The 24033-nt window shown below is 53.5% G+C and overlaps 2 protein-coding genes and 1 long non-coding RNA gene across 14 annotated transcripts in view; 2 read left to right on the top strand and 1 right to left on the bottom strand.

Moving 5' to 3' along the window:
* CCDC148 (coiled-coil domain containing 148) overlaps window positions 1-1717 on the top strand; it is a 52299-nt gene extending 50582 nt beyond the window's left edge. For all 9 annotated transcript variants that reach the window (XM_050339668.1, XM_050339667.1, XM_050339665.1 and 6 more), the window contains 2 exons: window positions 301-441; window positions 1165-1717. In XM_050339668.1, the coding sequence (XP_050195625.1) occupies window positions 301-441; window positions 1165-1311 (288 nt within the window). In that variant the 3' untranslated portion in view covers window positions 1312-1717. The remainder of the gene's footprint in view (window positions 1-300; window positions 442-1164) is intronic.
* Window positions 1718-2815: 1098 nt separating this feature from the next.
* Window positions 2816-24033, bottom strand: part of UPP2 (uridine phosphorylase 2) — a 293492-nt gene continuing 272274 nt past the window's right edge. For 2 of the 3 annotated variants that reach the window (XM_050339704.1, XM_050339703.1), the window contains exons 2-8: window positions 11112-11196; window positions 10415-10532; window positions 9222-9377; window positions 7082-7196; window positions 5876-6085; window positions 4877-5023; window positions 2816-4442 (exon numbers count right to left, since the gene is read on the bottom strand). In XM_050339704.1, coding sequence (XP_050195661.1) covers window positions 4294-4442; window positions 4877-5023; window positions 5876-6085; window positions 7082-7196; window positions 9222-9377; window positions 10415-10532; window positions 11112-11137 — 921 coding nt within the window. In that variant the 5' untranslated portion in view covers window positions 11138-11196 and the 3' untranslated portion in view covers window positions 2816-4293. Of the gene's footprint in view, window positions 4443-4876; window positions 5024-5875; window positions 6086-7081; window positions 7197-9221; window positions 9378-10414; window positions 10533-11111; window positions 11264-24033 lie in introns of those variants that run through there. The other variant, XM_050339702.1, reaches the window with a different exon arrangement.
* LOC126652689 (uncharacterized) lies at window positions 6081-9978 on the top strand. Of its 2 annotated transcripts, none has more exons than XR_007632027.1 (3): window positions 6081-6205; window positions 7062-7254; window positions 9694-9978. It is a non-coding gene; the product is annotated as an uncharacterized LOC126652689 (long non-coding RNA). The 2 variants fall into 2 exon arrangements; XR_007632028.1 differs by lacking the exon at window positions 9694-9978 and adding an exon at window positions 7411-7751.

Genomic DNA, 24033 nt, shown 5'->3' with positions numbered 1-24033 from the left:
AGTTTGGATTTCCTGGAATTGTGGGTGTTGCAGAACTGTGGGTATTGCAGAATTGTGGGATTCTGGGTCCTTGTGGTGACTGTCTTGGAATGCTGGAGCTCGTGTCAGGCTCTGCTGGAGAGCCCAGGGTGCTGTCGCTTCTCTCTCTTGTCCTTGCTGGGCCCAGGCTGGCACCTCAGCACTGTTACAGTGCAAAGGCAGTGAATGATCATGTTCTCAAATGTGTGTTCCTGATAAAAGCCTGTTCTCACCTTGGCTCTACACAGAGAGTGAATGTTGTTTTCACGTCTTGTGTTTCAGGTCGCTGTTGTTGCAAAGTCAGACCCAGCCCGAGCAGTGGCTGATACGGTGGCGTCGCGGGCACGGATGGGCATCGGAGCCAACCAAGAGTTTGAGCTGCAGCAGCCCCTGTTCAGGCTGCACACGTACAGTGAGGAGCAGGTAACTGGCTGTGATCCTGTGTGAGCCACTGTGGCCATGGATGTCTTAATAGCATATCCTAAACAGCAACAGGGGCAGTAGAACACAGACTATGGTGTGTGTGAGATAAAAACATCAGGAGTGACTGGTGGGGCAGTCTCTCCAGAAAGAGGCTTACAAATGTTGTCAACTAATCTTCTGACAAAGTTCAGAAGTAATTTTCCTGGGATTAGTTGTCATTCTGAGAAATGGAAGTGGCACTGCCATGTAAGCACAAGGCAACACTGTGAGAAAAGCCATAAAGGCGTTCGAAGCACTTGGATTGCACAGGAAGAACCAGGAAGGGGTTGGACTGTGTGCTGCACTCAGGGCTGTGTGCACAGGGAACAGGAGGAAAGGCAGCAGCTCCTCAGGGAGCAGCTGGATTAAAAATCACTTGGTTTCTCACCTGCACTCTCAGTTTTGCTGAGGAAGGCAACCAGGGCTCTTTGCTTTGTGATCATATCGTATGATTGTGATTATGAATATTCAAAAGGATAATATTGGGGTATGGACAGTGAGATAAGGCTTGCTAGCTGTAAAGCTTCTCTATTTTGAAGGCTTTATTTTATGACCATAATTTTCTGACTACCTTTTTAAAGCTTTTTAAATATATACATCCACAGATAACCTGTAAGATGCATTGTGTGCATGGGGAAGGTGTGGCTTGGTTTTTGTGGATCATTGCTGTGTTTGTTTTGCCAGGTCATTTCTGACCCCAGGCTCCGTGTCGAGCTCGCTCTCCGAGAAGCTGGACTGCATAAAACACTTTATGCAAGAGAGATTTTGCCAAAAATTCCTCCACTGAAGCTTCCAAGAAGAGACATGGAATCTACAGCTTTTGAAATGTAGAGCACCTCTTGTCTGAGGAGCAGATGAGCTTCAGGGGTGCAAACCTTTAATAAATTCCCTTTGGTTGTGTCACAGAACTGCTCAGTTCCCTGTGTGTGCAGCCATTCAAACCCCTGCTGAGCCTTTCTCCCCAGTGCTGCACCACATTACACCTGCCTGGTGCAGGTTTGGGGAGCTTGGGGGGTGGGCTGGTGCAGTGTGAGTGTCCATGTCCCCTTGAACTGGGAGCTGGGACACCTGGACACAGGACTCCTACACACAGCACGGGCCAATCTGATGGGCAGCACCTGGAGTAGGAGCTCTTGGGCTTCAGTTGGCAGCAGAAATCCAAAAAACTTTGCACTGCAGTTACTTTAGATTATATATTACGTTACATGAATAAATCCCACAGTTTTCATTCCAAGTTTCTTGAGAATTTGATTTTTTAATTACAAAATCTTCATTACCATGAATGTTTCTAATAATCTTTGATTATTATAAGAAGAAACTTAAACCTTTGTCTATATTTAGAAGCCAATCTGCTGCATCATATTTACTGCAAGCCAGTCATGCAATTTCATATTGCAGATTAGTCTTTCAGTATAAATTATAAATTAGAATTAGAGCTGGGATCTTTACTTTGGAGCTGACATTACTGAATATGATTCTATTAACTGAAAGGGAAATTGATGTAATTTCCTTTTGTAATTGATTATGTTTTCAAGCCTTACGTAAAGATAGCATAAAAGGATTGTAAACAAGTTACAAATTAGCACTTTGACCAGAAATTTCTAAGGATGATGAGTAGCAGAAAGATCTGAACATCCCTACCTGTGTCTCTGGGCCACTATGGGAACCTCTTTAATGTGGAACTGTAATGCCTTACAGGTGTCAGTGTGTCCCATCCGAGCTTTGCAGAGACATGTCCAGCTGTCACCCCTCAGACTGAGAACTCCGCTGGCAAAGCCCTCCCAGCCCCGGGCAGGGCGCTCAGGGCACAGCGCCGGGACCTGGTGAGACCCCGAGGTGGGTGCCAAGGGTGGGGCAGCTGGTGTGACAGACCCCATGGGTGAGCACAGCTCAGGCCAGGAGCAGCATCACCTCAGTACTGCAGCTGAGTTATTTGGTGGGGAATTGCTGCAGAGCCTGTCCTGAGCCGTGGGAGCTGCGCTGTCTGGGCTCGGCTTCTGCGAGTTTGGGCTAAAATTACAACTCTGTGTGTGTTTGTGCTTGTTATTTTGGAATCTCCTTTGGGCTAGCTCGTTATTTTTAAAACACACTTGACCAGCCTCACAACTGGCTGGATGTTCCTGAGGGGAGACCAGCAGTGCTGTGCTGTGAGGAACAGAGTGGCTGCAGGACAATTCCCAGAAAGGGATCATCCAAAACCTGTGGCAGTTGATTATTTTTTTCCTTACCTTTAAAAGCAGATCTAAAAGATAATTTCAGTGGTGCAAAATCTTTTGAGATTCAAGTCCAGTATTCCTTTTCCTTGAGAGATTTTAAATTACTTTCACAAAAGAGCTTGAAGGTACATTGCTGTTATTATGGGAGTTTCTGAAGTGGACTTTGAACTTGGCAGAACTGAGTTGGAATGGTAGGTTGGATTGCATGGTAAGTGACTGGAGGAATGTGTTTCCATTCTGGGAAGACACTGGCTCATGTCCTGGGATTTATTCTCTGTCATCTTAATATCAGAGCCTAAAACCAGCCCTCTTGGAATGGAAACCAGGAACCAGTCTCTTTTTCTTGTATAAAGTGGAGTTTGCTTTTTCATGGCATCAGTTTTCATGATATCATAGAATCATCAGAGAATCCCAAAATGGTTTGGGTTGAAAAGGACCTTAAAGCCCATTCAGTTCCACCCACCCTTCCACTAGACTGGCTCACTCTAAACCCCATCCAGCCTGGCCTGCAACACCTTCTGTAAGTTATCCTGCAAGCTCCCTGTAAGTATCCTGTAAGTTATTGTTCCAAAGGTGTCAAAATTATTTTGGAAGCAAGCTTGTTAGTGAACCTTAAGAACTGAAAGTGATTTTGTGTGAATTGTTCAGGCTATAAGGGACCCTCTACAAACAACCCCTCCACTCCACCCAGGTGCAGTTCAGACTCCTCCAGCTTGTGGAGACACTTGCAGATGACTTGCTGGATGCAAAAGATGCAGTTATGTGAAATCAGGTCATGTCAGCACTGTGTGCTCCTCATCTCACTCCCTCACAAGGGTCTCTGTGCCCAAACCTGCCCACCCTGTGACAGAGGTCAAGCTGTTCCTGCTCAGCCAGAGACGGGTTCTCATGCTTAAATTCTGGCACCTGCCAGTTTGTCACATCTTTAAATACTGTAGGAATGAAAGTCTGAACAGCCTCTGTAACAGCAGTGAGTAACAATAATGGTCACAAATATCGATTAATTTGGGGTATCATTTACTTGGGCTTTGGCTTTATGCCCAAAGCAAAGAGATCTCCTTCCTACAGGATCACTGTGGACAGGAGTGACCCTAACAGGACACTTTCAATGAGTGGAGCTGGGAGTGAGGAACCTGCAGCTCAGTAACACAGCCTTATTTCTGAGCAAATTTTGGCTGGAGCTGCTGTCCCTGGACATGCACGTGTGTCAGAGCCATTCTAGTTGTGTTGGAGGTCAGAGCAGTCCTTGGGTGTGCACGTGTGTCATTCTAGCTGTGTTGGAGGTTGGAGTTGTCCTTGGGTGTGCACGTGTGTCATTCCAGCCATGCTGGAGGTTGGAGCTGTCCTTGGCCATGCGTGTCAGAGCCATTGCAGCCGAGTTGGAGCCTGCAGCTCCTGCACAGCAGTGTCCCCGCAGCTCCTGCACAGCAGTGTCCGTAGGGTCCGGCCGCTCCCCTCGGCTGTGGAAGGTGTTCTCCCGTGGGAGTGCGGAGTGACCGAGTCTCTTGGGGTTTGCCAGAGCAGGGGCCGTGCTGTGGGCAGGTCCTGCCCAGCCGCTCCCAGCGCAGTGTGACCTGCCCCGCTGCCCAAGCCGCGCTCAGTGTGCGGGGCCCAGCCCCAGGCGCTTGCGGATGAAGGCGGCAATCAGGCGCTGGGGCCGCTGCTGGTACTCCCACAGCACCTCGTGGGATGCCTGGATCTGGTCCCCCTCCAGCCGGTCCAGGAGCGCCACGCAGACAACTGCAGCTGTGGAACGCATGGAGGGATGGATGGATGGATGGATGGAGCGCTGTCACCTCGCTCCTGACCCCGCATTCCCCCCAGGGGTGGAGCAGGGTCTGCCCCCCTGGAGCTCACGGCAAAGGGCCAGTGTGGCAGGACTGGTTCTGCTCTGCATCCACCCTCCACTTACATGGGCTCTGCTGCAGCAAACCCTGGGGTGGGCTGCACCAGCATGGCCAGGACGTGTTTGTAGGGCCAGGAGAAGGTGGGGGGGATTAAGGTTTGGTTTGTCCAATGTGTTCTCAGGCCTTGGGTTTTATTGAGCTATGAAGTTTGTTTTAGTGTCCTTTTCTAGTTCAAATTGTTAGGAATGTGTGTTTGGCCTTCTGGCATCAAACAGAACCCTTGGAGGGGGGTTAAGCAGGGTGCAGGGAGGAGATAGAATTGACAGGACTCACCTTTGAGGCCACACAGCCCACACAGGGCAGCGAATGCTGTGGACTCCATTTCAATGTTCCTTACACCGGTATCATAAGCTCTGCTCAAGTACTCCAACTTTTTTTCCCTGGAAAAGGAGCACAGTGCACCGTCTAATCTCCCCTGACCTGGGAAGGAAGAAGAGAAGTGTCACTGTTGGCCCTGGCAGGGTCACAGGCACAGGGCATAGGTGCAAACAGAAAACCTGACAGTGCCCATGTTCTATCTGAGACCCATGAAGTTTTCCTTTGAGTAGCTGTTAACTCCTCTTCCCCTCCATGTTAAAGCCAGCACGACACATCTCTGTGTAGGGAGAGAATGGTGCAGGTTTCACCACAGGTAAAGGGCCAAGTCAGCCCACAGGTGTGAAGTGCAGGGGATGTTGTCCTCTGTGGGGACAAGCCATCCCCACTCCTGAGGTCCATGGTGCACCTCAGCTGTGAAGGTAAATGCTTGCCTGCAGCTGGGCTGACCTGGGACAGTGCTTCAGTTTACTGCTCTTCCTACTTTAATCCTCTCAAATGGCTTTTTGTTTAAATAAAACATGGCCTTGAGCAATACACAGATGGCTGCATCTGCAAGCAGATCTAAGGGTTTATAAATAGTGCTCAGATTATTAATTCTTCACTTATTACATTTCATCTACTCTGCAATCAGTATTTAGTTTTGCAGAGGAAAGGGTTCTAGAGTAACCAAAGTTTGTTCATGTAAATCTGATAGGCAGCCTGACATTTTCCTACAGTTGGTAGTTTTGAAGTGACAACCCTGCTGAACAGAACAGCACAGGGGCAGACTCAGCAAGGTGCCAACAAGAGGTACTGTGTGTTCTGAGGGTGCCCCTGCTCTGCCTGGGCCCTCACACATCCGCTGGGTCCGTTCCTGCCACCCTCCTGGGGCCAGTGGACAGTTCTGTCCATGTAAGAATGTAAAGACTTGGCGTTACCTTTGGGGGCAGGAAGGACAGAGCAGGGTGGTTTTACCTTCGTAGAAGTCATAGGTGCACATGGTATGGCCGATGAGCGTGGGAAAGTCTGCAATCTCCCTGCTGCAGGCGAGGAGTTCCTCTGCCAGCTCCTTGTCCAGCTCGGTGCTTCGCACCACCACGTCCCCCAGCACCACCTGCTCGAAGCGTGGCCGGAATGAGGAGTCCACGGCCCTGTCCGTGATCACAACAGACCCGGCCTCGATCCCTGGGCAGATGGAAACTGAGGCTAAGCCAGAGCTCGTAACACCTGTGACCTGCTGCCAAACTCCACCATGGCAGGAAGATCTCAATACAGCTGCCTGGGACTGTGGGGCTGCTCTTTTTGGTGAGTAAAGCAGATGTCAGAGAATAATTGAAATTCATGCAATAGCGCAGATGTACAAGTAAAATGTACGGAATCAGCACAAGATGAGCGATTGTGGGAATGTGCTGAGGGACAGGGTTTTAACTGCTTCTGGCCTGCAGAGATCGTGTCCCTCCACCAGCTTGTGCAGGAGTGAGCTGCAACACTCCTCTGGCCAGAGATCACAGATTTATTTGGGTTAGAAAAGCCCTCTAAGATCATGAGGTCCAACTGTTCCCCAGAACTGCCCAGGCCACCGCTAACCCATGTCCCCAAGTGCCACATCCACATGGCTTTTAAATCCCTGCAGAGATGAGGACTCCACCACTGCCCTGGGCAGTTGTGCCAGGGCTGGACAGCCCTTTGGAGAATGAATTTTTTCCTTAATATCCAGCTTAAACCTTCCTGGCACAAATTGAGGCCACCTCATCTCGTCCTGTCCCTTGTTCCCTGGGAGCACAGCCTGACCCCCACCCCGGCTCCACCCTCCTGTCAGGGAATTGGAGAGAGTGAAAGGGTCAGTCCTGAGCCTCCTTTTCTCTCCAGATCCCTCAGCCACTCCTGGTGCTCCAGCCCCTTCTCCAGCTTCATTCCCTTCTCTGGACACACTCCAGCCCCCCAGTGTCTTTCTTGTCCTGAGGGCCCAGAACTGATCCCAGGAGTGGAGTTACCTCAGCAGTGCCCGCACAGGGAATGGTCACTGCCCTGGGCCTGTTGCCCCACCAGTGCTGGCACAAGCCAGGGTACTGGGGATATTTGGAGACCTGACAGTGGTAAAGCTCAGAACTGCATGACCTATCACTGGAATTTATTTTAATGAAGCTGTTTTGCTCTGAAGGAAGGCCACGAATCGCTTACCTAAGCCTCCAGAAGTACCGATGCGGATAATGGTAACGTCCCGGCATTTTGCATGGTGCAGCAGTTTGATCAGCTCATGAAGCATGATGGAAATGGAAGGAATGCCCATCCCATGCTGTTGGAAGGAGAGAAAAGAGAAATGTCAGTGCTTGTGAGGCTGCAGCAGGGGACAGGTACATGACTGCAACAAACTCAGGGTTACACTGGGACCTTTTCCCCTGGTGATTGCAACAGCAATTTTGTTAAGGGGGAAGAGACATCTCAGGGTCTTTGTAACCTGTCCAGGTGAAAGTGTCTAACCCATTTCTCCTCCCCTTGATGATTTAAAGGTTCTCCTCATCAGTAGGGAAGGTGTTCATCCCTGGGGACCCTGTGCAGGCGCACAAATGGTGCCTCTCTTTCAAGACAGGTCTCCACAAACATGTCCTAACAGCTGAGTGCTCCAAGACCTTCCCCTTGCACTGCTGTCCTAATGCCATGTGCTGGCTCAGACTCTGTCATGTCTTGCTTGTGCTCTGGGAGTGATGAATTTCAGCAAGGACAACCAGAGCCTCCACTTCTCCAAGTGCCTTCCAGCCTGTCCTTGCCCCAAGCCAGAGCATCTCCACCACATTGCTGGGCACCAAGGATGACAGAAGGGTTCATGTCCCTCAGTAAGGACAGGTTTCAGGGTCAGGGGTTTGCTGCACACCTTGCAGGCCACCTGTCCTGCTTCTTGGCTCACATCCTCTGCCCTGGTGTCCCTCTGTCCCCAGCCCTTGCCTGGCTGCCAGCTCCCCACCGCTGGCACTGGCCAGTTCCCGTCCTCCACGGACAGTGCTGCCCTGCTCCCATCTCTGCTGCTGCTCCCCAGGGCTGGCAGATGTTCTGCAGGTCTGGAGCTGCTTCTGGCCCGCCCTCCCTCACTTGGTTGTCTCTCTTCTGCTCTGTTGCTAGACTGACGTCCTTTCCTCAGCTTAACCTTTAAGAACAAAAGGTGTTTGGTTCAATGGGGTTTGCTTTTTACCCTTTAAAATGCCTCACAATTTTTTGGTTTCGCTATCATGTTCAAAAACCTGAAGGAAGCACATGTGGAAGCTCCGTTAATTAACTTTTACACAGCCAGTTTCAATGTTGCTTTGTCTCCCTTCTGTTGGCTCTGATACCAGTGCTCTGTTGTCCTTGTATCATGTTTTAAATATGAAACCTTTTTGCATGTTGTTATTCTGGAACATCAGCCTGGGTTATTTGCCAATGCCTAAAAAATTTATTCTCATGGTAAATATTCAGAGCAGGAATCTGTGTTCCTGCCCCTGTATGTTTGAGCTCAGTTGTGTTTCTAAGCAACTTGTAGAAATGTGATGTTGGCAGCGGCTCCACACGATGCATCTGGGGCCAGCCAGAGCTCTGCAGCTCTGCCCTGGGTCCCCTTGCAGGGATGGGCGAAGGGCTCCTGCCCTGGCCAGAGATGGTGCTGGAGCACAGCCTTGAGCTCAGCAAGGGTTTGCTTCTGGCTGTGTCACTGCTGCTGCCAGGCTGAGCAACAGCAAATCTTGTGGGGATTCTTCCCCTTGGATCTGATCAGATTGATTCCCTCAGGCTTTTCCCTTGGTCAGGATCGGTTTGGTTTTGTCAGAGGGACCAGACATGAGCTCTATTGTGTGAGTGACTCCATCTCCTGTGAATCACATTTCAGACTGATCTCGTGCCTGAAGAAATGACGGCAGGACTCTCCCAAACACAGCCTGTGTTTGCTTTTCCCTTTGTGCGGTGCCAAAAATCCTGCTCTGAAAGAGTAATTAATAGTAAAGCAGGATTTTGTTTTAGAGCTCGTGTCAGTGTAATGCTCCCAGCAACACTGCATGGTTCATGCGTGGTGGGAAGTGGTCTTTGCTTCTCAAACTGCCAGACCCAAGCTGAGCAGAATGTGTGTGTCTGTTAATATGGCACTTTCCAAACGGAGCCTGCAGGGTGCCGAGGAATGTTATTCAAACAGAAGCAGCTTTGCCACGGCTGAGAGGTTGCACGGGTGGTAATGGCTGAACACTGAAAAGGGGGAAAAAAATCTGCCGGTGGCACTGGGAGAGGCGGAGGCGCGGGAGGGACAGGCCCCCCCTGTCCGGCTGCCGTGAGCCCGCGGAGCGGCACAAATTGAACTCACGCTGATGGAGAGCACGGGCCCCGCGCGGTACATGGCGTAGCGGTCCGAGCCCGCGCTGATGTCCGGCAGCTCCTCCCCGGCGCCCAGGCCCAGCTCCCGCTGCATGAACTGCGCGAATGCCCTCATCCTGTTGGGGCTGCCGCCCACGACCACGAACTGGAAATGAAACAGCGCTGTGTTGGTTCTGCTCAGCTAAAACGGGTAGCGAGAGTCGGGCTGGATGTGGCCGCGCTGGCTGCGCCAGACGCGTCTCCCCGGGGAAAGGAGCGAGATGCTGCTCCCTTGGCGGCAGTCAAGGGACATCGGGACAACTGAGGTTCCCAAAACCAGGGGTTAACATGAAACCCAGGCTGTCACTCCATCAGGGTGGTGACTATGCTGGGTCCAGGCAGCCGTAGAGCTGCGTGGACTTACTTGGGTACCAGTTCCAGGCAAGAAAATCTCAAATAACTCGGCAAATTTATTCTGTTAGTGTCCCCACTGACAGCAGAGCAAAGGAGGAGCTCGTCTCTGAATTTATTCTGTGGACAGTGCCGACTGCAATGATTGACCACTGATGATGGCACAGAGACCGTAAAGACGGGAGGAAAAAGGACAAATTTTACATATTAAAGGAAAAAACGCTCCGTGAAGGTAGGAGGGGGTTGAGCATTTGGCTGCAAGGGCAGTGCTGCTGATCCTGCTGCCAGGGTGCAGGACAGGGGGGGCTGTGCTGGGGCTGTGCCAGGCTGCTCCAGCCCCGGACACTGCAGCTCTTCCCCCGCACCACTGGGGAAAGGCTCCGGTTTGAAATGGAAGCGGATGCCATCGTGACAGGCTGGTTTTGACAGCAGGTCTCAGACAAAAATAATACATCCTCCTCCCCTTGTCTCCAGTAGATGATGATCAAACTCTTTGGACAAATGCCTCCTCCGTCTGTCCTCCAACATGGGGCCAAGATAAAATCAGGTTTTGTGGAGCTACAGGTTTTTAAAAGGATCATTTTCTGTTGGGATTTCTGCCCAAAACAAGCAAGGACAAACAACCTCCCTGCCCAGGCTGCCCTGGGTGGCTGAGTCCCCTTGCAGACCCAGTCCTGGCAGGAGCATCAGCAGCAGTGGGGCCCTGGCATGGGCCAGCAGGGCTGTGGGAAGGGGGCTGGAGAGCCTGTGGAGGGGGAAAACTGCTGCCTCATTTTTCCACCTGCTCTTTACCTTTATATCCCCAAACATTGCTGGCAGGTTGTGCGTCTTCGTTCCCAAGTCCAGGTGGTACAGGATGTCCTCCTCCATCGAGTCCAAGTGTGGGTTTTTAACGTGGACAAACCCACTCCTGTGGGGAGACAGGGAGGAGATGGGTTAGAGCACTGAGCATTGCCCACAGGGATGGGAATGGGCAGGACAGGGCAGGTACCCATGAGGGTACTCACAACCCTGTTGTCACGGAAGGGATGGGACAGAGAAAAGCCACCTCTGTGTGGAACCTGGGGCAGCTGCCTTTCTGCTCTAGGCAGCCTCTTTGACACTTCTGTCATATCTATGTGTTTGGCAAAAAATGTTTCTTGGTATTTATCAATTTTGTCAATGGAAATTTTAGCTCTTTCCCTTACAGAGGTCTGCCAGCAATACCCAGGGCAACGTGCTGTGTATGTGACAGCTTATTAAGCTCTTAGCAAATCAGGGTTTCACACTTGTATTGTCCCAAATAACTGCCTGGCAGGATGGGTGCAAGTTAAATCCAGACTTTGCAGGCAGCAGGAGGCAGGTTTGCTGTCCCTTCCCACCTGCTGTAAGAGATGGGAAAAAACTAAAGAACAATGCAGGTAGGTTTTATGAATGAGGCTTAAACAAAACCCAGAGAACATTTTTCTTGTCTGATTAAAACAAATTCAAACGTTCCCCTGTTACTCACCCTGAGTAACCTGTTGTTTCAGTCATAGTGGCTCTACCAGTCAGCTGAAAGTGATCCCCTGCTGAAAAGGTAAGGAAACCACCCCGTGTCCTCAGCCCTCGGGGTTTGGAGCTCAGAAGAGGTTTCAAGGGGCTCTGCAGGGGCTTAAATACCTCCTGTGCTTTGAGTGGTTCCCAAGGTCAACAGTGGCCTGTCCCCTGTCACTGCGTCACCGCTGACCTCGGGTGGCGGTGGCGGGGCCGGTGACCTGCTGGCCCCGGGGCCAGGACCGTGTGCCCTCTGGCCGGCGGGGCGGGCACGCTGCTGCACATGTGCACCCCGGGTGACAGGGCTCGTCCGAGCTGTCACTGCTCCCACCCTCGGCTCTGCCTCCCTGCGCCCCGGGCACCGGGCAGCACTGCTTGCCCTGGACACCGCTCCCGTCCCGACACCGCTCCTGTCCCGACACCGCTCCTGTCCCGGCACCGCTCCCGTCCCGACACCGCTCCTGTCCCGACACCGCTCCCGTCCCGGACGCCGCTCCTCTCCTGACACCGCTCCAGTCCCGACACCGCTCCTGTCCCGGGCACCGCTCCTGTCCCGACACCGCTCCTGTCCCGACACCGCTCCCGTCCCGACACCGCTCCTGTCCCGGACACCGCTCCTGTCCTGACACTGCTCCTGTCCCGGGCACTGCTCCTGTCCAGGACTCTGTTCCTGTCCCGACAACGCTCCTGTCCCGGGCACTGCTCCTGTCCAGGACTCCGTTCCTGTCCCGGGCACTGCTCCTGTCCTGGACACCTCTGCCAGAGGTGCCATTCCCCGGCCCCAGTCGGTACAAATCTGCACTTCCCTGCATTTTGGGGTGCACAAAGACAGAGTTTGGGCTCAGAACAGCTCCTGACTTCACTCTCAGCAGTTCCCAGACAGCAGGGTCTGCTCTCGCTGTCCCACCGCCCCATTGCAGCCCAGGAGCCCATCAGGACGGTGTGTGGTCAGGGGTGCTGGGTCAGCCTGGCTCCAGTCCCGATCAGGGGGAGCCAGAGTGCTCCTGGGGCTGAGAGGACTGGGATGCTCCCTCAAGAGCAGGAGGAGACTGGAGATACTGGTCCTGCTGCCTGTCCCAATGACAGAAGATGTGGCACTGGAAGATATTTTAGGCAGTGGCTGGGAGGGGCAGAATCTGGCATTTGCTGTTGGCCTCTGGGAATGGTAGATGGAAACTCTGGTTAATTAGATAAGTGCTAGGTAATTAATTACTGGGTGAAAGTACATCCTGTGGGGCTTGCTTGCACCTGGCATCCAGGCCGTAACAGAGTCCTGCTTCACTAATGGGGCAGGGAAGGAAATTGCTGTAATCGAGGCAGCTTTTTACTGGGCAAGTGCCCATTTTGCTCAGCAAATACCCATCTAAACCCCTTAAACTGGAAAACCCCGTACAAAAATAAATAACATTGCAAAACAGTGGCTCAGGAACATGTAAAGTAGGTACATTGCCCAAGACAGGTCAGGATGACTCTGAGGAGGGGAGGGAGCAGAGCCTTTAGGGGTATTTCAGGCTGGCTGGAGTTGTACCAAAGGCAGGCTGGAAGGATTTCTCTGTTCTGATGAAGTTCTCCCTCTCTGGATGCTGTTCTCATATTCCTGCCAAAGATGACTTATTACTGATGCTTCACAGCACTCCTGAAGAATACGGGTCTGGAGACTTTTCCCTTTCAGAGAGCACCGGATTGCACTGTGAGGCGCACACAAAAAGTTTACTTGAGGCTGCACACACCTTCCTCCTGTCAAAGTCCCTCTGTTTGCTGTGGTTTTCTGCAGAAGGCTCCATGTTTCAGGCACATGGTGGTTTGAGCCATGGCCTTCCCCGAGGGCTGTGCAGTCGTGTCCAGTGGGCGTTACCTGATTTGGGAACACGGGTGGAAGGTTTGCTGCTGTTTGCCAGTGGTAACAGGGAGCGCTCCGGGGAAGGGGAGGTCAGGTTGGGGCTTGCCATGAGCATGTCTGGGGCAGGGCCTTGGTCAGGGAACAAGGACTCGGTGCTGGGGGGAAAGGCAGGATTTGTCAGAATGATGGATGGGTGGGTAGACAGATGGACAGACAGCTGGATGTGTGAGTGACCCTGTGGCAGGGATGGAGTGTGTACAGCCCTGTGCCAGTGCTCCCAGGAGTGGAGATGTCTGGGCTTGGGCTGGTAAAGGCAATGTTTCCATGTGAGCCCCTTCTCTGCCTTCGTGGTGGAGTATTTCTGGGCACACCTGGCAAAGGTTCAAATCATCCCATAATAAAACACTTTCCCAGAGCACATGGACAACTTCTTAAGGTTAATGGTTCCTTATGAACTAAAGATAGAGTTCCAGCACAGCCAGAGGCCACTGGGACATCCCTGCCCCACCACAGCCTCTGCCCCCAGTGTGCTCAGTCCCAGGCAGGAATCTCCCTCACGCCCTGCCTGGGGCAAAGGGAGAGGTTTTGGAGGGTGGCCCTGCTGAGTGAGCAGGGACAGAATCCCCTGGAGCCACAGCTCTGTCTGGAATCACAGGCTGAGAACTGGTGTGTAAGCAATGTTCCAGCGATGATTGTCCCTGCTGTGCCCAAGGTAAAAAGAACAAGCGTGTTCTGTTTAAGTAAACACGATTGCACCAAAGGAAACAGTTGGATTGCGCTTTTGGCTTCCCAGAACTGATGCCAAGGAGAAGGGACAGCAGCTGCCACAGCTGTGCAGGTTTTGGGGCCTGTCTGGCCAGTACAAAAGGTCCCTCACATTTGGTTCCCTCCTTGGTGGTTCTTTTTCTCATGGTTGTTCTCCTCTGGGATGCCTTTCAGTGTATCCCAAGATGAAGTGTGGCTGTTCTTCTCCTACCTCATGCTTGCCATGGCAGAGGCTGCAGGAACGAAATGGAATGGAATGATAGAAAAGAATACAATAGAAGTATAGATTAGAATAGTGGGATAGAATAGGATAGGATTGAGTACTGAAATAAATTACTTTCAGTTGAAAGGGACCTGGCGTGCTCATCAAGCCCAACCACCTGCCTGTCTCCCTTCCTTGAGGCAGAGTGGGGAGGTGGGGATGTGAGAAGCAGAGAGCACTGCCTCGAGTGAGTGTTTGTTTGTGCCTGAATCAGAGCTAAATCCACCCTCTGCGAGTGCCAGGCAGTGGAGCTGCTAGCATATGTGCTGGAGGATGACAAATAAAGCACAATGAGGTCTACGGCACAGGAACAGACGGCAGTGTAGACAGGCTCTCGGCAAGGGAGGAGCTGGGGAGAGCCAGCACTCCCGCACCCACCCGAACCTCTCGTCGTGTTAAAAGCTATTTTAGACAGACAGGGATGGCAGCCTGTGCACCACAGAGAGCTCCCACCTGCTGCGTCCTGCCAGGGCTGTGCAGCCTCTGCTCCCAACAAGTCCAAGCAGCTCCTTCCCCACTTGGCTTGTCTCTGCCTTCCTCCCGCGGTGCTGCTGCTGCAGATCCCTGGAGCTGCTGATGGATGAGATATTCCATCAGCCTGGAGCGTAGCCCTGTCTGTGGCAAAGGCCAGCAGCCCCTGGGTGCTCGGGCTGGGCAGGAGGGACAGGTTGTGCCCGTAGCAGGAGTGAGCTCCTGCACCACCACGCTAGCAGCTCACGTGAGCCTCTGCTCGCCCCAGCAGTTCCGCAGAGAGCGGATGAACATTCACAGTGCGAGGGATGTCTGGTGCATTCCTCTGGTGATGATTCCTGGCAGTCGGCGTAAGGGAGCAGCGGAAGAGCCAGGGAGTGTTTTACCTGACAGGAGCAAGGCTCTGTGCCAGCAGCACTGAGCTTTCCCCCTCCCCTCCCCAGCCCTGCGCTGCGAAGCCGGAACAGCAAACACGGGGGGCAAAATGTGGATTTTTATCAGCTGTTTGCTCTGGCTCCGTGTTTTGCCTTGTTTGTTACGGGTATGAAGCTGCTCCTGGCGTCGGGAGCAGCCGGTAAAACACTCTCCCGAGGAACCAGGCTCCACAAACCCTCAGGGCACGCGAGTAACTGCAGCTTGTCAAGACATGTTTCCCCCGAGGTGAAGTACTGCCACAAACCCATTTATTTCAGGCAGAAATCAGCTGCCTGACGTGTGTCGCTATTCAAGGAGCCGTTGATCCCCCAGTCCCGTGTGGCTGCGCCGGAGGGGCTGGGAGCGATGCCGCTCGGCTGCAGGAATGTTCCTCGGAGTTGTGGACAAGGCTGAGCCGCTTTTCCCTCTGTTCCCTCCGTAGCCTTGCTCACAGCATGTGGGATTCATCGTGGGGAGGGCAGGGGATCTGCCCTGTCGGGGCACCGTCGGGCTGTGCCCATGCTCTGGATGTCCTGGGCTGCCCGAGAGGTGAGGGCACAAGGGAGGCAGCCACGCACACCTGCCCACGCAGGTTCACGGAGCATCAGGCCGGTCCCCCCACACCTCGGGAAAAGGGCTACAGCTGGGTTTAAACCTGCCAGTTTCTGGCCGGGGTCGGTGCTGGTTTGCTGCAGGTAGCTCAGGAGCACAGGTCCTGTCCCGGCTCTGCGCGGCTCCATCGCTGTATCACTGCTGCCTACGGTGCCTGTCCCGGACAGCCTCTTCCCGGCCCCGCTTGGATCTGCCTCAGCAGCAAACGCTGGTTTTGGCATCTTGCTTTTCCCGAGGCCGAGCTCCTTTCCTGCCTCCAGACAGGATGAAGTTGAAATGAGAAGGAAGATGAGCAATGGGGCACTTCGGCAACAGGTATCCCTTGCCCAGTCTAGGGTAGGTTCACCCTTTCCCTCTTCGTGTTGGTTTTTGTTCCCTTCACCCGGTGGGGATGGGGATGCCGACCCGGCCCTTCGCCCCACGGGATGTGTGAGCTGCCCCAGCCCTTCACAGCACAGGGATGGCATTGCCAGCAGGTTCTCGGCTTGCTCCATCCCTCTGCAGTCAGCAGCAGCCCCTTCCCGTGGGCTGCCCAGCTCCTGCGCAGCCACCAGCCCGCCCCAGCGGCCCCACATGCCCGGGTTTTCTGCACAGAGGTTCGTGCAGGTGCCCAGCTGGCTGAGGCGGAGCAGGGAATTGCTCTCCCTCCCCGCGCAGAGCCGCTGTGGTGGGAGCAGACACGGGCTCGGCGGTGCTCCCCGGATCTTGGCACCCGCAAACGAGCCCCTCTCTGCCTGCTCCCCTCCTGCCCGGCGTTCCCTGCTCTCCGGGCTCGGAATCCAGATGGTGCCTGGCTTTTTCTTTTTTTTTCTTCACATGGGTATTTTTATCCTTTCGTCCTTCAGTCTCTGGGCTTGCGGGTGCCTGTTGCAGCCGCCGGTCCTGTGGGTGCAGACAGCAGGGAGGGCTGGGAGGAGATTTCGGCAATAAGGCGAATGACGCAGGGCACAGTTCACACAGCCACGCTGCCTGTCAGCCCCAATCAGGGCTCAGAAATTGGACGAGAACAATTTCTCTTCGGGCACCGTCTGGGGTTTTGGGTGGCCGTGCCCCGGCCCTGTGCCCCCCAAAAGCTGCCCCTGCTGATGGGGTGCCCGCAGCTGGTGCAGGGCGAGAGCAGGGGATGAGCTGGTGCTCGGCCCGGCAGCGGGGGGAGCCTCAGCAGTACCTGCTGCACCGCTTCATGTGCTGGGTTTGTCAGGTTCTGAGTTCCCTCAGCGTGGCACATTTTCTGATCCCAGGACCTTTCTCCTACTCCTCCAGGGAGGCTGGAGAAGGGAGGGTTTGTCCTGTATGCCCTCCCGATCTGCTGTCCTGCTCCACTGATGTGGGAGCCCAAGCCCCCAGGTGCTGGGCCAGCCCTGGGCAGGCAGAGACCACGGAGCTGGAGACAGATGGGAGAAGCATGAGAGGGGTTAAAAATTATCACATTAAAATCAAAGTGGTTTCTTGCAACCTTCAGGACATATCCTTGCCTTTCTCCACAGCTCTGAGGACCAAGGACCTTAGTGATGCAAGTATGGGATCTGGCAGCTCCATGGCTTCACCAGGGTTTTTAAGGCTTAAAACCACCAAATGTTGCCAAGGCCTCTGAAATTCTTGTGGTCAATGAAGGCAGAAACACAGAAAGGCACCAGCTAAGGCTGGAGGCTGGAAGGGAGCAGGAATAAATGGTGACATGTCCTCAAAGGTGCCCATGACCCTGTGACCTGATTTTGGAAAATGCAGGTGAAGGAGAAGTGGTCAGGTGTGCACACCTTGGGGAAGGGCTGGGTGGGATGGGGCTGTTGGCTGTGCTGCAGAGGAGATATCAGGAGGAACAGCCCTGTGCCAGGCCCTGTTTCCAGGATGAGGGGTTGAGGCAGGGGATCATGCCAGGGCAGGGGATCTCTGGCCTCGCGGCATCTCCGGAGCTGTGCGAGCTGTGGGACTGAAGAGCAAGTGGCTTCATCCATTCCAGAATGCAAAACCACCTCCTGCGTCAGCAGAGCCGGGACTGGTCTGTTCCGTGTGCGAAGAGATACTCTGCAATACCTTAATTGAGGTTTGAATTACAGGCACAGAGCATTAAGCTCCATCAGATAAAGCACAGGGCAGATCTGCTGGAGCACATAAACCTCTGCCCATCTGCAGCGGGACGTGCAGGGCCACACGGCAGGGGCTGCTGGGGTGGGCAGGGGACCCTGCTGGGCTGGGAGGCTCCGAGCCATGTCCGTGTGTCCCAGAGCCGGGCACTCGGAGCAGGGGCAGCTGCTGTCACCCCATCCCTCCCGCCCGGCCCCAGCGCTGACCGCGGCAGCAGTTCCCGCTGTGCCCCACTGAGAGTGCCCAGGGAGAAGCGATCGCTAATGAGGGAATTAATGACGGATTCTGCATCCTGTTTGCCAGGAGTTAATGTCCAGAAGAATATTTTCAGGTGCCTTTCAGCATCTCCGGCACGAGGCTGGAAGGAAGGAGACAGGTGCCACCTTGTGTGGAAACGTTTCCCCGTGCAAGGCACAGACAGAATTCCTCTCATTTATTATTTTTTTTTTTTTTTTGGTGACGTGGTTTCTGACTCCTCCCTGTCGGTAGGACGCAGCCAACCCTTCCTCAGCCCCTGCCAGCTGTTTAAAGACGTGGCAGCTCGGGACCCTCAGAGACCTGACGGAGGACGCGGCTTGCTCAGTTACAGCAACCTGAAACCCCGACTGACAGCAGGGGCTGCCGGTGGATGAGAGGCTGGACACAATATGGAAACACGCACTGGGACATAGAAACCACCCCTGTGCCCTGGGCTGATCCCACAGCGTGGGATCTGCTCCCTCAGGTGAGATCCCCCTGCAGAGCTGCCCCAGCCCTGGGAACAGCAGCACAGGGATGTGGAGCTGCTGGAGACAGTCCAGAGGAGGCCCCGGAGATGCTGCCAGGGCTGGAGCCCCTCTGCTCTGGAGCCAGGCTGGGACAGCTGGAGGGGTTCACCTGGAGAAGAAAAGGATCCAGGGAGACCTGAGAGCCCCTTGAAGAGCCTAAAAGGACTCCAAGAAAGATGAGGGCAAACTTTTTAGCAGGGCCTCTTGTGATAGGACAAGGGGTGATGGATTTTAAAATAAAATACTAGAGTTTTAGGTTAGATATTAGGGAAAAATTCTTGGCTGTGAGGGTGGTGAGGCCCTGGCACAGGTTACTTAGAGAAACTGTGGCTGCCCCATCCCTGGAAGTGTCCAAGGTTACTCAGTGTTTTGTCCCTGCTTCCCATCCCCTTGCCCAGCTCTCCCTGTGCTCTGGAGCTGAGCTCTGGCAGCAGCACTGGGTTCAGGGCCACAGCACATCCCAGCCATGGTTTATCCCGTGCCCAGGAGCTGAGCTCCCAGGAATCCTGCAGATCAACAGCCAGATGGGTCAGGATGGGCTCACCCAGGGAGTCAGGTCATGCCCTCAGCCATGCCAGTCACAGAAGAGCTGAAGAAATCTGGGCCCTCCCAAAGTGCTTCATTTAAATACCACGGTGTCTCACAGCACACCCTGGCTGTGCTGGGCTGTCTGCCCTCTGACACACTGCTGGGTTATTTCTGTCACCTCCACTAGTGACAGACAGTCTCCCTCTGTCCCTTTTCAGCTGTCCAGAAGCATCACAGTGAGCACTGCTCGGCTCTCTGTCCTGAGTCGAACGATGAATTATGTGTCTTCCCTGCTCCAGCCACTTAATCAGCTATTGGAGAGGAAAATAAACACGATTCCTGGCTTTATGAGAATCACTGGATGAGAGCTGTCCTCACCACAGCTGCTGCTCCCTCAGCCTGTCCTCCCTATGAGCTGCTCTGACCCCACTCCCTGTGCTTTGGGGGCATCAGTCCCGCTCTCTGCTGGCAGATGTCATACCAGGTGGCCCAGTCCTTGCATCCAGCACCTCCTCTCGCTCCTGGGTCCAGATAGAAATGTGTCAAGGCTGCTTCAAAGGACTTGACAAAGTTTCCAGCTCAGAGCCCAGCTCGATCTCCAAGCAGAAGGAACCTGTCACAGAGAGGTGCAGGCAACAAGACACTCCTCAGCCCATGGTGAGGTGGAGATGAGTGGGAAAAGAGGACAGTGGTGGCTGAGATGGTTGCTGGCCCTTGCCTTGTTCCTGTAGAGGTGAGGGCTCCCTCAATTCAGCTCCAGGGAGAGAGATCTGGAGACTGGCTCAAAAATATGCAGGCTTAAAAAAAATGTGTTCTTTTCCTGTATTTTCTGACTGAGCCTTTGGGGTTTGCATCTTGAGTTTCTTGCTGTGATCCTAAGGAGTAGAAGCCTCCCTTCTTTTTCTGCACAGACCTTGAGGTGTTTAGTGTATCCAGGACCTGTGGCTTTGGGATGACTCCAAACCACCAGGGCCAGGTGGTGAGTGGTGGCCAGGAGCCACTGTTGTCCCTCTGCCCCTGCACCCTGGCACAGACTGATCAGACCAGCTCTTCGAGCATGGAGGTTACTGTAGCAAAGGGGAAAACAGGATTGGGAAGAAGACGCTCTTTGGTAACAGCTGGTGTTGCTTTAGGCTTTTTCAAAAGCCAGGAACAACATTATTAGATGGCTGTGGGGCTGGGTCTTTCTGCTTCCCTAGGTGCTTTTGCTCCACTCACCCCCAGAGGCAGGAGCATTCCTGGGCAGCCCCTGGCACTGTGGGATCCCTGGGCTGCCCGGCACTGTGGGATCCCTGGGCTGCCTGGCACTGTGGGATCCCTGGGCTGCCCGGCACTGTGGGATCCCTGGGCAGCCTGGCACTGTGGCATCCCTGGGCTGCCTGGCACTGTGGGATCCCTGGGCAGCCTGGCACTGTGGGATCCCTGGGCAGCCTGGCACTGTGGGATCCCTGGGCTGCCTGGCACTGTGGGATCCCTGGGCTACCTGGCACTGTGAGCTGCACAGAAGGGCGAGGAGGGGGCAAGGGACAGGGGTCATGTGCAGCTCCATGTGGGCAGAGTGGGCTGTGCTTGCTCTCTGCTTCCAGACTATTTTGTGGACTGATTGCAGTGGCAGCAGTGGGAGCACCCAGACACACGCCCTGGCACAGGCAGGTCTGATCAGGCACTTGGAAGCACGTTCTCTCTGCTGTGTGTGCGGTCGTGGCAGGCTGGGGACTGTGGCTTGCCCTTCTGTTTCCTCCTCTCCTCCGCCGCACAGACCAGTCTGAGAACCCCTCCCTGCCCCTCTTGTGCTGGCACTCTCAGGGTGCAGCCGGCCGGAGCCCACCCAGGGCTCCCCCGAGAGCCGTTCTGGTGCTCCCCGGCCGCCCTCGCAGCTCCCGCTCCGGCGGGCACGGCCCGGGGCAGCGCGGGGAAGGGCTGGGGAGCCTGCAGCTGGGCCTGGCAACGGGACACGGACAACATGTGTTACAAGCCTAGAACTTAAATATTTTGCTGCTATAAATGTTAGCAATGAGAGCTCTCGTTACATTTAAATGCCAGATGACAGAAGCAGAGGCCAAAAAAAGCTCCTTCCCAGCCAAGCAGGAGGAGAGGGAATGGCTGCACCAGTGGGGCCGGTGGGATGCAGGGCTGGCACAGGGGACAAAACTGGGATGAGCATGGCACTGAGCAGGGTGCTGTGCATGGCACTGACTGGGGCACAGGGTGGGTGACCATCACCCAGTGCCTGTGGGGCTGCACTGGCGGCCCAAGGGCAGAGCTCGCCCGTGCCCTGCTTTTGGTGTTTGGAATGGACACGACCTCGCTGGCCTTTCCACCCTAAACCCCCACGCACAGCTGGGCACCCCTGACTGAGAGTGCCCATGGGCTGAACCTTGGCCCACAAGGGCCCCCCCCCAAAGCTTTTATATTCATTTATATTTCAACATAATTTCAATAAATTCCAGTTGCCTGTTCCTGAATAACACCCGGAGCAGAAAGGAGCTGCGCAGCCTTGTGAAGGGAATCTTTGCAATTAGAGAACTTGAGCACTTTTTGGTGGGTGTTTTGGTGAAACAAAGCACTGCATGTGATGGGCTTGGAAAGCACAGGACTAATTACCAGGGCTATTTTTAAAAATGGCATGAAAATGAGTTATGCTGCTAAAGCTCAGATGCAAGAACACGGTCTGCTTAATTTAATAATACTGTGTGATTTGTGTAAAACTGAACTGGTAGCAATTATAGGTTACTGTTAATTACTCGGGGCTGGGTTCTCCTCTGTGCTCGTGCTGAATCACACCTGGCTCCCCGGTGCCCAAAGTCCGTGGGCTCTGCGATGCAAAGGTGTGCACGACGTAAGGAGCTGAACGAGGAGACCGTGGAAGGTGCTTGGGGTGAGCTCTCCAGAACCCGTGGGACAGCAGGCAGTCCTGCTGTGCTCGTGGTGCTGGAGTCTCCCGGGGCAGTCCACGGGAGCCGTGCAGGCAGTGGAGCTGTCCGGGCAGGCATCGCCGGCTGCTCCAGCAGCCCCGGCGCGGCTCGGCCGTGACTCACGCGCCTGACTCACGGACGCCTGATGAAATCTGTGTACTCCCAGGCACACTGATCACAGCTAAATATTAAAGCAAGGTCTTTAATTTCAAACCCCAGTGCTTCCCGGGGTTTTCTCAGCAGCTGTGCTCAGACCAGCGCTGACTGTACACTGGGAGGGGTGGTGATGAAATGTTGCTACATTGCAACAGCCAGATTTGCTTATTTGCATGTATATATACAGAGATGTATATTTAGACATTTCCCCAAGGCAAAAGAAAATAATTCCTGACAAGCAGGAGCTTGGAAGGTCACCTGGATTAATATTCTGTACCACAGCTCACCTTGAGCACATAAGCAAAGTCTTTATGTCCCGATGTTAATAATGTTAAAGAGTTAAAAACCTCAGTGGCACTGAAGGCAATTGTCAGGTTGGCTTTGTCATGCACAGCCTCACAGTTTCGTATGCTGTAACTAAATTATAACTTACTGTGTATTTTAGAAGGAATAACAGTGTTAGTTTGCGGGTTTTTTGCTGTTGGGCTCTGTCCAGCCCCAGGGCCATCCCCCCATGGTACTTGGTGTGGCCTGGACCCCCAGCCTTGCCCATCCACCTCCAGTGGGACAGGACAGCACTCAACGCTCTGCAGAGATTGAAGAGACATGGGAATCTAAAGGGAGAGGGTTCTACCAAGTGAGGTGACTGGTCTGGGGTCCTGCAGCTCCTCGGTCTTCCAAAAATTTTCTCTATGGCATCTTTTAGCTGTGTGAGCTGTTCCTACACTCCCAGAACATTGTGAAGTGGTCTGACTTGAAATCCCAGCTGCTCCAGAGAGAGGCAGAATTTATGAAGCACCAAGGCAGTTCAGGTTACCATGGAAATAGGTTCCAAACAGAGAAGCCTGATTTTGCTGTACTCTCTGTCTTGGGAGGGTTTCTGTGTGGAAGGATGACAGGGTGAACCTGCCCCACAGGTCAAGGTTTGCTCTGCATACCTTGTGTTCCGGGGCCCACAGACTTCTGAAGAGTGTGTTATTTGCATAACATTAATTTTTTTTCTGATGTCTGTGCGTGACAATTCGAGCCCATAGCGCTCCTTTCACACGGACACGCCATTATTACACCTGATTAACGTAAGCATTACCTGGGAAGAAGTTCCAGACTGTGTAGTGTCATGGAAAGAGCCACACGAGGTTCTCTGCCAGGAACTGCAAGAGTCCAGAATTTAATCATACTCTGCTCCTTGGGGAGCTGTGCAAAGTCAGCTGTATATGAATACCCTCATCAAATCCATCCCACCTTTCCTTGGAGGACTGCAGAATACCCGACAAGCCAGGTGCTGTCCTGCCCTCTCTGTGCCAGCACAGCCCCTGGGGCACAGAGACAGCCCTGTGATCCTCCCCCAACCTCTTTTCAGCGGCAGAACCAGTGATCCTGACTCCGAGACAGCACTGCCAGCCACTAACCCAAACACCTTGTCATGATATCCCTCTCAGACTCCAGTCCTGGTTTTCTCCCCACACAATGTTATTACAGATAAAATTCTACTTACAGCTGGAATTTCCTAGCAACACTCATGATACTAATAGAAAAGATAATTGAAAAATCCCTGCATCTGTTGGAAAGCAAATTTATTTGTAAAGATGCTTATGATGACAAACAAGAAGAATAAAAAATAGCCCTGTTTACAGATTATGTTGAGATTACTTCAGTAACCTAATTCTTCCCTCTCCTTCACCATTAATTAGAAATCAGAGGCATCTTAACTGATGTGATCCAGTTACAGGAGGCTGTGGGCAGGAGCTGCCAAGACCTAATTCCAGTTCCCAGCACTGGTTCCTCCCGTGGCTGTGAGCGAGCACATGGCAGCAGCTGTCCCGTGGTGAGCCATGCGTGGGTTACTCAATGACAGCTTCCAAAATTCACGTTCTTCTACCAGACATGAAGCAGGACTTTTTCCATGCAGAGTGCTTCTAACCCCTGTGGCTCCTCCTGTCTCCTGGGAGCCCCACAGCCTGCCATTAGTGAGGGGTGGCTCTCACAGTGTCACCCGTGGTTGTGAGCTCTAATAACCACGTGGGATACTAATGTCAGAAGGGCTTTAGGCTGCAAATAAGCAGGTGGGTGTTCAGAAGTGT

This window comes from Myiozetetes cayanensis, unplaced genomic scaffold (assembly GCF_022539395.1).
Source record: "Myiozetetes cayanensis isolate MyiCay16 unplaced genomic scaffold, myiCay2020 scf9, whole genome shotgun sequence".
NCBI lineage: Eukaryota > Metazoa > Chordata > Aves > Passeriformes > Tyrannidae > Myiozetetes > Myiozetetes cayanensis.
The sequence above is the reverse complement of the archived record's forward strand: the minus strand, read 5'-3'. Positions and strand labels throughout refer to the sequence as shown.